Consider the following 11,064-nt stretch of genomic DNA (forward strand, 5'->3'; position numbering starts at 1 on the left):
CTCAGAGAATTACATGTCAGGTCTGCAACGTGAGAATCACTTACACTCTGTCATTTGGTGGAACAATTTAAATGCCGACAGGATGAGCAGAGAGGTTACCGTTATACCCTGTCTCATTAGCAATGTAATTTGGCAAGTCAGTGTTTATTATGTACCTTTCCTGTTGACTGAATTTCAAGGTTTAAAATGCTTTCTGAAACTGCAGCATTCAGGTAATAGAATCCTCACTAGAACAACTCTTCTCTCCCTTTTTTTCTGTTGTTTGTTTTTATAAACAGAAGACTAAGGACCACCTACTAGAAGTGAAAATAGAAACTTATAAGAAGCAGTACTTCCACCTAAAGGATGACTTCGCATACACTGAGGTGAGCGGGTCCTCTCAGTGAACTTTATGTGAAAAAATTCTAAGATACTTGCTTCATTTTTATGGAAAACTTGCTGAGAAAGTTGCCAAGGATAGTCAGATTTAGGGCACTTTTGATTTGTGTTTTGCCAAAAAAAAAAAAAAAAAAGACTGCAACTTCCCCATATTAGCAAAAATGCAGGACAGCTTGACCCCAGAGATCTGGAATTCTGCTCTTTGATGGAAAGAGTAGTCCCGTGACTCAACACTACCAGTGCTTATAGGTGGGTGGTTGCAATTGTGTTACTGTGATAGATCAAGTATGTTTTTCCCCTTGCACAGGTTGATGGTGTCAGGTTTTTCCTCACTGATGAGGGTATCCAACTGGTTGTGATTGATGGTCATCATGGAAAAGTTGTTGATCGAGTAACATTCAAAAACTCAATTCTCCAAGGAATCCCAGCACAGATAGAGAACTACGTCAACAACATCAAAGATCAGTGAGTAAATAGTGGTATTACTAAGGTGCGATGTACAAGAACACTCTGCTTTTTCCTGGTTTTTGTCATCCAGTGTGGGCCAGACTGGCCTGGCTAACAATGTGCTTCTGTACCTGCCGACTCCAATAGCCTCCAAAGGCAAGAGGGACGAGTAGGCAGCAGGAGGATGCAGGCTGTGATTTAGGAACTGATCAAGTCCCAGGTAAACTGCACAGCTGCATTGGATTAATAAACTGCAGATCTACTTTTATGCTGTGGGTTACAGACAAACTGCAGACTTAAATTCACAAATAAACTCTCAGCACTTACCGGTACAGATGTGCACAGTTTACATTTTTCTATTGCCTGCATACTCTCTCAAATCACAGAAAATTCCACTAATAAAATACATTCCTCCTTGCACATGTTCCCTGACCAGATCTAAGGGCCAGATGCTTTGATTTTTTAAGCATGGGCAGCCAGAAAAGCAGAGTTTTGCGAGTGGGTGGTAGGAAGCCAACACATGTTCCTTCATCCTGGAGGACAGCGGCTTCATCTGCTGGAATAGGAATGGGAACAACATCAGAAACCCTTTAACCGCAGGGATAGTTCTCATATTAGTTTGTGGAATGCTATTGGGAAATGAATATATCTCGTTATTAAATCTGTTTTGATTTGAAGTTTGAATCGTAACATTTACTACAAATGTGATTTTTTTGTTGATGAATCATCTGAGATGACTGTGGGCAGGTCAGCAGGTTATTGTTCTATTCTGGAGACCTGGGGGAAGTTTCAGCAGGGTGCCATGCAGGTGGATACAGATGTGTTTCAACTGTTTAAAATAATTATGAAGGTTGCAAAAAACACCTTGAGTAGTTACTGCAGAGAAGTATGGTAGTTGCTCACTTTTCTTTCATAAAAAAAAATGAGGGCTTTACAGAGAGGCCATCATCCTCCTTTGTGAAAAATCCAATCTCAATCCTGGCTAAATCTAGCTCCTGGATTCTTTCTTGCTTTAGAAGATTGAACTGCAATTAGACTTCAGGTGTATTTAAGTCTTTATGAGCCTCATTGTCTTCTCTGGATTAGTGCTGGAACAGGATTAGGATCGGTGTTAGGATTAGGACTGGAAGTTGACCCAACATAGTCAGCACCTCCCAGGTCTCACTCACATGTGTCTTTGCAAGGACTGCAACCCCCAAATTATTGTCCTTCAAGTTTTCCCAGACTATCCCCTGCAAGACTTTCCAATTTGATTAGGCCAGGGCTTTGGCTACAGCCATGAAACATCTTTCATCCATTTGCTGGAGGAACATGTTGCTCAGAGTCAGATGTGGACACTGTGCAGATGGTGGGACGGTACGGCCAGCAGCTTCTTGTCACCACTCCCCGCCGTGACGCAGAGGACGGACTGTATGTTGAGATAGGGCTTACGGAGGAGCCACACCAGCCTCACCAGCCTCTGGTGAAGGGGCTGCTGAAACAATTCTTAGGTTTATGGATTTGGGGATGTGAGAAGAGATGTTTCTAGCAGGGGCAAGCCACTTTGTTCATTTAAGCAATATTCTACCTGCCAAATTCCTTTTTTTTTTTAATAAATCCATTTTTCTTATGAGATTGCCATTGATAAGAAACAAAACATTTGGTGAAAATATTTTAAAATTCCATAGCAGGAAAGACTTATTAGAAAGTCAGGATTTTCATCATCTGAAGGAATCAAAAAGGAGGTGATTCAGCATTTGCAAAGTAGTCAAAACCAGCCTGACAGCTCAATCCACCCTTGTAAGCACTGGAGCATTTTAACACCTCAGGTTTATTCTAGGAAAAGTCCCGACGACTCTTAATTCTTTTGCTTCTCTTGTTCCTCTGCCACCACCCGTTGCTATCTTCCCCTGAACAGTTCCAGTTCCAGCTGAGGTGTTAAGCTGTAACTACTGCACCGGGTAGTTCAGGGCTTGAGCTCTGCGGGAGCTGTTGCCTAATTAATTTTAGTGACTTGTGTCCACTGTGATGCCGGAAAGCAGACCCAGCACGGCTCTCATTCTGCAAGACTGCGAATGCTGTTTGAGCTAGGGAAGTCTCATTCATGGAAACTCCACAAGGTGGAAAGAAATAATTTTCTCTGAGCAAGTGTTTGCTCAATTACTGTCACGCAGCTGTGGTTAGGAGGTGAACAAAGATGACACCTCAGGCCCCCTGAATTTAAGGGCAAAACTTCCATCAAACTCAGTGGAGCGTAGCTCTTCCTCCATAGGCTTTGGGGTGTTTGTGCATCTTGTAGGAAGTGATGAGCTCTAACTTCCCTGAGTGTCCTGTCCTTCTCCCCAGAAAGGTCTCACTGCATGCTTAGCTCTTCTTGTTTAATTTGGGGTTTTATTCTACCATCTAGAATTAAGCCTGGGCAGTTAACAAATTTTACCCAAGCATTTAGAGATTTGCGTTAGCTCAATGCACTTACCTGATGACTTCTGTTTATCCCTTGGCATTTGTAGAGGTCCCCAAGAATTTTGAGGCCAAATACAGTACATGCAAGTAAGGCAGCACTAATAATAATAATAACAATAATGATAATAATAATAGGCTTTTTAAGCACAAGTGAAGGAAGAGCATCAGGCCAGTTAAAGTCTCAAAGTGAATTTCTTCCGGTTTAATCTGCTAATGATGAAAGAAGAAGAAATTACTTGATCCTTGCTAAGAGCATCCCAGGGAGAGTGTGTCCCTTCTTGAGCAGAGCAGGATGGAACTGCTGGTTGGAAACATTTAAATCGTGCGAGAAGAGAGTGTTTTTAAGAAAAAAGTGAATTTTTCTGCTTTCTAAGGGGTTTTGCATGACTAGAACAGTGAATATATGGCTAAACTGTTGGAAAGCATTGACAAAAGCTGTTAAAGCAGAAATCACTGTAGTTCGTGGGTGTCTTGGGTCACACAGGCAGGAGTTACCAGTGCCCAAGGCAGACAAGCGAGGAATGTGTTCGGACTCTTCATCTGTTCATAAGTGTCTCTGTTTCCTTCAGCTCCATAGTGCTGGTGACATCTAAAGGAAGATTCCTCTCGAGAGGACCATGGACTAAAGTACTGGAGAAGCTTGGAGCTGAAGAGGGTTTCAGATTAAAAGGTAACCACTTTTCAAAAACACAGTTCTAAGCCCCTTGGATCTATTCCCCTCCCATGGTTCCAGCAAAGGGACCTTTCTTCTGCTTCGAAACTTTGCCTCTTGCTTCTCTCAGCCTGTGCTCAAACACCCTGGGACCAGTCATTGATTTATTTGGTAAGGTTGTGTCCACCACAAGTTTGGATAACAGCGCTCAGTTTAATACCACAAGTGGAAAAAGTGCTCTGGCAGTTGTTCTTAAAAGTGAAGAATTCAGGGATTTTGACGATCCAGATAAATTTTAAATAAAAAGGCATTTTGACAATAGGAATATTGTACTTTTTTTCCAACTAAATGCTCCAAACCAGGACATTTTACTTGTCTGAACTTATTTTTAGCTGGTTTTCTCTTGAAACAAAATTCTGACTTGCCGGCACAAGGCGTATCAATTTCAAAGCTTCCCACATTGCACTAGAATATTGCTCTATGGCGTGCAGTGCTCTGATCAGCTGTAATTGTGAGCTTTTTGCATGCTTTCCTCCTGCAGGTCTGTGTTATGCTCACTAATGTAGGTGTTGTCTATTGTCCTGTCCCTCCTCATCCCCTCACCTTTCCCAAGCAGAAAAGGGCGTTGAGTATAACCACCGTGCAAATAATGAGAGCTTTAACAGATAGCTCAAGCTCTGCTAGGAAAAGTTTGTCCTCCTCTCCTTCTCCACTGCTACATCAGCATCACACACTGTTGATTAATGGAAGCATACAACATGTAAATAAAATTTTAATTAAGCTTCATTAGGAAAGTATTTCTTTAATACCTTAAGAATGCATAATTGGCCAAGTTTGCGTGCACACGTGTGCTCTTGCCCACCTGCATCCATCCAGCCATACACACGGTGGTTTTCCAGTTCAGCCTTGACACACTCCTGTGTTTGTTCTGATTTGCAGAAAAAATGGCTTTTGTTGGCTTCAAAGGCAGCTTCCGCCCTGTCTGGGTGAAGCTGGTCACTAATGAGGACTCGGCTAAAATCTATCAAGCACTGCCAATTCCTGTGGTGAAGAAAATGAAATTATGAGGACACACTGCTCTGCCTTCTGGCTGCCAGCCTTGCCTCCGTGGGACAGACTACTGACTGCTCACCGCAGACACCTTGCCAGCGTGCTCCGGAGGTGTAGCATTTTGTTGTTGTTGTTGTTGAAAAAGAAGTCTTACTGTAAGTAGCTAGAGTGGCCACATGTGACAGAAAAGCCCTCCTCCGCGATCAGCGTGTGCTCTGTGCTCACCAGCTCCTCGCCGGTTGACTTGCTCTCCATGTTGACTCTCGTGTTGCCACGCAAGGTTTGACCTTGTTTTACAAGGTGCTGGTTTTATTGGCACCCCTGTCACAGACTAACTTACGTGCTGCCTCTCCAAGGGGGAGTTCCAGGTCTGGAGGCCATTGAGGATTATTGCTTTTACCAGCCTCTCAGTTGTCCAAACACCCTTTTTTTCCCCCATGGTGTTACTGGCTGCTCACATAAACATGTGAGGCTGGTTGAAAATCCAAAATAGGAAGAGTATATTTGAATGATTACCTAGATGCTGGGCAGTAAGAATTTATCCTAAAGCTTCTATGATGTTTGATCAAGCTCTTTGGGATCTGTGTTGTACATGCTAACCCACTGCACGTAGCTGGGGAAGAGGTGAGAGAAGGAGTGGATGAAACATGCCAGCAGAGACTGATGAAACCCCCTATTTCTGCTTGCTCAGAAAACTGTGTTTCTCCTATGGATCAAGGTTATTTATCAGTGGTTGCTCCAATAGGAAGTTTTCCTTCAAGAAACAGCCGTAGGCTAGAAGGAAAGCAACAAGCACATACATTTCCTCAGTCTTTCCCCTACAGTCCCTCCAAACAATAATGTTCAGGATCAGCCTGGAGGGTTTATGGTAGCCAGCCAAAGCCCTCTTTTTCATGGCTTCCCGTTTTAAACTGGGAATACTGGGACTCACCTTGTTCAGCCTCAAATTGGGTGGGCGGCCCTCACCTTCCCAGGGAGGGCAAATGGAACAGGGTCAGACTGCCCTGCTGTGTGGTGCTTTCCGAGCCTGTCCCCAGGATTGAGGGCATGAGTGTCGTGTTCCTCCTGGGTGAGTTATGTGAGGTTGGGATGGAAGGTGACAGAGGTCTTGCCAGGGAGCTGAAGAATTAGGGTGGGACTCCCCAAACACTACTCGGATGTCTTGTACCACCTTTCCCTCTTCTTCAGAGCAGGATCTGGGTAATGACGGCAGATTAGTGTGAATCAGGGCTCCTGTGGGGACACCTCCTGAAAGTGGGAAATTAAACATTATCTTGTAAAATGTTGGAAGTGTTCAGTGATGTTTCTGTCTGTTGCTCGGAAATGCCATGAAGCCTCTGTCTCCAGAGGCTTGTGGCTAGTCTAAGAAATCTTAGGGGAATAAAAAAACAGGCAAAGAGCTTTTCAAAGCACATAAAATGTCAATTTTGCCAATAATATTTGGATTTGTTTCCCTACTTTGTCTCTGCCTGGCCCCATTGTTACAGAAATTATTCTAGTTGCTGATGCCTACTTCGTTTTGCTCTGTTTCAATTAAAGCTCATGTAATTAAGTTGCTTTTTTTCCCCCCCCAGTATCCAAAATGCTACCTTGCAGCTAGAATGAAAGAGCAACCGTTTTGTGCATCATTCAAAGGGCAGACAGGTGTTGCACGCTGGTTTGGATCAATTGCTCTGAAAGTCAAAGCAACCATGAGCAAAATTTAGCTGGCACTGTAGGTTACATTCCCCTCAAGCTTCTCCTGGGTTTGGAAACTGGAAAAGTTCTTTTCAGGCTTGTTATGGAGTTATTTTTGATCTTACTGAGTGTCATGTGTATTGTATTTAAGAAACAAACCAAGAAGAAGAGCCAAGCTTTCCCTTCCTTGCTTCTCAAGAAGTCTGTTACCGAATGCTCTTTAGGCATTTGTGCCGCTTGCAGAACAAATGGGCAACACTTGTAAAAGTCAAGTGGAGCAGGAATTCTTTTCCCCAGTGGCTTACGATGTTTTGGGCATTTCACAAACTATTCCTTCAAACAGTCGGTCTTGCTTATGGTTCCACTGTGATTGTCCAAATGTTTCTCTGACATTCTCTGGTAGCCAAAACTGAGCCAGATCCCTGAAGTCGAGCAAGTAGACTAAAAAACAGTCCCTTGAGTATGTTCATCTGGGTTATCTAAACCTCTTCACTCTCCTGAGGCAATTCTGTCGCTGTCGTCACGCAGGTGTTCATGGAGCACACTTCCTTCCAAGAGGCGGACCAAAGCGAGAGTACGTTTCTTTCATGAGCACTTACCAGACGATGGGCCGGAAAGCCTGGCTCAGAATGTCCCTGGTCGGGGACTGGGCTTTGCACGGCCCTCGGGGCAGGGGTCCCTCTGTGGTGCACTGGGCCACCACCCTTCTCCTGCGCCCTGTAAGCGTGTAAGTGCCCGAGAGGATCGTGTCAGGTGGGTCTATCCCCAAGACTGGTCTTATCAGCTTCTGTGAGCATGCTGCCTTTGCGCTGAAGTGTAGCTTCTGATTCTACAATTTTGGGAAATCTCAGGGTGAAATTACAAGACTTGGCTCTAGGAAAACCTTTTTCCTTTCCTAAAAATACAAATCTCCTCTTACTAAGAGAAGAAAACTTGTAAGTAGCTTGTTCTATCACACAAAGCTTGTCACGGGGGGCCTGTTTCGGAGCCGGGGTCGGTCTCACGCTGTGAATGGGGGATCACTGCAGCCCGTAAGCCTGAGGGACAGCAGAGCATTGTGGCGGTGTAATGGGGCAGACACTCCTGTGAAATGCAAAGGGCTCCCATCCACCTTTATGGGCCAAAGCCAGCGTGTTGCTCTGAAGACAGAACCAAATACCATCGCCAGTCAGCAATCGCTTTGTGCCATATGATTACTTTTTAAATCTTTGACTGCTCTAGAAATTGCACATGCACATTTTGACTAGTGAATTACCTGACTGCTTGTACTTTGTACGTCCTTTGAACAGTCCCTGCGCAAGCTGCAGTTATCCTCTTCGTAAGGTTTTGTTACTGCGAATGTCTCCATGCTTGCCTACACAGTTGCCATTGGTAGAGTGGGATTTTTTGATTGCATTTTGTTTGTTTGTCTGTCTGTTTGTTTGTTTGGATGTTTGGGGTGGGGTTTTTTGCCTCTGTTCAAGTGCTTGTTTTACCTGTTGCCGAAATAGCTGGTCCTTTTTCGGAGTTAGATGTTTGTACATTTTCTTATAGACTTTCCAATGAAAAAAAGATATATTTTCTATTAATTTATTACAATGGCACTAAGACAACTAAACTGCAGGCAACCGAAGCGTTTTTACTGGAGTTTAGCATTGTCCAGGTTGCTAAGGAGGTCGGCAATATGTCTTTTCTGATAATCTGCTTTGCACTTGAAAGCGCTCTATGTCCGCAGACCGTGGCGATGCATTGACTGTCTGGTTTATGATGACAAGAGCTCTTGGGACGTCGGTTCCAACAGATTGTGGCTTACAACTGAAATAACATGTAGTTGTTTGGAATACACAATGTTTATCGAAATAAATATCCAATGAAAATTCCTTATTTTATTTTTGTCTCCTATCTCTTCAATGTCTCCCTGTAACTATGAACCGGCTTTTGCTGGAATAGCGGATGTTTTCAACCATCGCGGTATGTTCAGACCATTGCATTCGGAATGCTTTCCTATCAAAATACAGCTTGTGCAGTTATGCTGGCTCTAGAGTGGAGACACACACGCAGGCAAAACTTAGTACAGCATCTGGGAGAAAGGTACACCTTACTTATTTCAAAAGACAAAACCCAAGGGGCCAAACCCCTTGGCTGGGGTTGTGTGTTGGCTGGCCAGTCCTCACCAACGGCAGCACACAGTGCCCACCCAGTCACGCTAGCAGGATCAGACTGGAGGACATGAAGGGGAGGAAGGAGGTGAGAGATGGAAAAGGGGATATTACTGTGGGCGTTACTGTTAGTATAAACTGAAAAACCTATGGGCAAGCTCACAAAACTTTTTGCAATTGAATAAGGATAACATGGGGTAAACGTACATATATGGAAATAACATATAAAACATACATGAAGATTTTATAGCGGGGAGTTATTAAAGCTTATGAGAACCTCACTATCTAATCATAGAATGGTTTGGGTTGGAAGGGACCTTAAAGATCATCCAGTTCCAACCCCCTGCCATGGGCAGGGACACCTTCCACTAGACCAGGTTGCTCCAAGCCTCATCCAGCCTGGCCTTGGACACTTCCAGGGATGAGGCATCCACAGCTTCTCTGGGCAACCGGTCCCAGTGCCTCCCCACCCTCTCTGTGAAGAATTTCTTCCTGATATCTAATCTAAACCTCCCCACTTTCAATTTAAACCCGTTACCCCTTGTCCTGTCACCCCCTGCCCTTGTAAAAAGTCCCTCCCCAGGTTTTCTGTAGCCCCCCCAAGTACTGGAAGGCTGCTATAAGGTCTCCCTGGAGCCTTCCCTTCTCCACGCTGAACACCCCCAACTCTCTCAGCCTGTCCCCATGGCAGAGAGACTCCAGCCATCACAGCATCTTTGTGGCTGCCCCTGGACTCGCTCCAACCAGTCAAATATGACTTGGCTGTAATTTTTCCACCCTGGGATGGTGCCCACTGGGCAGACTCTGCTGTAAAACATTTTGGAGGCTCCAAAACTGGAGTGGGATTTTTTTTTTTGTGTCAGCAATCAGCATTTCTAACATCCAAGCACATATTTTTTAATCAAGTATCAAAATGCTAGTTAGTGCATTAGAAGATATCACCCACCTAATGCCTGCAGGCCAGGAGGCTGCAAACACACCCTGCCTACTCATGGCACATTGATATTACTGATACCTCAGACTTTTGCAGATCAACTCCATGGGGGGAAAAAAAAGCAAAAGCTGAAAGTCAAGGCAGAAATCTCACTCCGCATCACCAGCTCAGGGAAAAACGAACTGTCTATTTAACAGTATGCTAAGATCAAAGCCTTCCATGCTGAGAGCTGCACCGGAGGCTATCGCCTCTGACTGCGACACAGCAGTGAAGGGATGGGGGGCACAAGGAGGCCCCAGGCACCTCCAAAAGGCAGCTGCCAACCAGCTCCAGGGCAGAGCCCCCAGGGTGAGCAGGCTGGGAGTGCACACGCACTCGTATGCTTACCTTCTACAAGTACACGTGTCTTATACACACTGCTCACATATATGCACTCATGCGCGCACACATACACATGTACACATGCACATCTTACACACACACATATACGTTCTTCTGTATACACTTGTATATATACACGTGCACATGCACGCACTCACATACACACATCATATGTACATACACATACATGTATCTTACACACACCCCTTATACACACACTCTTAGGTTATCACATTATTGATTTTCTGAGGGAGTCAAAGGGAGTCACAAAGGGGGGGGTGATGGTGGTCAGGTGTCCCCAGATTCCTATGGCAGCAGCCAGTTGTTACCACCATGCTGGTGCTCTGTGTAGTTGTGCAGAAGGATAGTGTGCGTGTGGATATGTACGTATATGTATGGGGGGGGATCTATGTGTGGATCTTTGTGTATTTGGGTGCGTGTGTGTAAGCAGGGTGTGTGTACTTGTGTGTGTGTGTGTGTATGAGTATGTGTGTCTGTATTAACGTGTATTTGACTATGTGCGTACGGCGGGGGGGGGTTAACCTGTGTGTGTGTATGAATATATGTGTGTGTGTATGTGTGTGCATATATATGTGTATCTGAATGTGTGTTTATAAGGGAGTGGGTGTGTATGTGTATTTATGTGAGTGTATTTGTGTGTGCCTGTGTGTATATCTGTGTGTGTGTGTATTTGCATGTGTAAGATGTGTGTGCGTGTGTATGTATTTATGAGTGTGTATTTACGTGTGAAGGTGTGCCTGTGTATATACAGCCCTTAGAACTAAATCAACAACAAACCGTGCATAACCATATACAATTCATTACATGGGTTCTAAAATTACCACACAATTTTTAGGTATATGTATATATTTACACAGACTCACAGATCCAGAGAGTGGTAGGGGTTAGAAGGTACCTCTAGAGATCCTCTAGCCCAACTCCGCTGCCAGAGCAGGATCACCTAG

General features: G+C 44.4%; 1 protein-coding gene across 2 annotated transcripts in view; it reads left to right on the plus strand.

Moving 5' to 3' along the window:
• The window catches only part of CEMIP (cell migration inducing protein, hyaluronan binding), a 53,039-nt gene extending 48,053 nt beyond the window's left edge, over window positions 1–4,986 (plus strand). For both annotated transcript variants that reach the window (XM_010153141.1, XM_010153142.1), the window contains exons 25-28: window positions 279–365; window positions 686–843; window positions 3,837–3,937; window positions 4,859–4,986. In XM_010153141.1, coding sequence (XP_010151443.1) covers window positions 279–365; window positions 686–843; window positions 3,837–3,937; window positions 4,859–4,986 — 474 coding nt within the window. The remainder of the gene's footprint in view (window positions 1–278; window positions 366–685; window positions 844–3,836; window positions 3,938–4,858) is intronic.
• Window positions 4,987–11,064: the final 6,078 nt, after the last annotated feature.

Source organism: Eurypyga helias, unplaced genomic scaffold, assembly GCF_000690775.1.
Source record: "Eurypyga helias isolate BGI_N326 unplaced genomic scaffold, ASM69077v1 scaffold15736, whole genome shotgun sequence".
Taxonomy (NCBI): Eukaryota; Metazoa; Chordata; class Aves; order Eurypygiformes; family Eurypygidae; genus Eurypyga; species Eurypyga helias.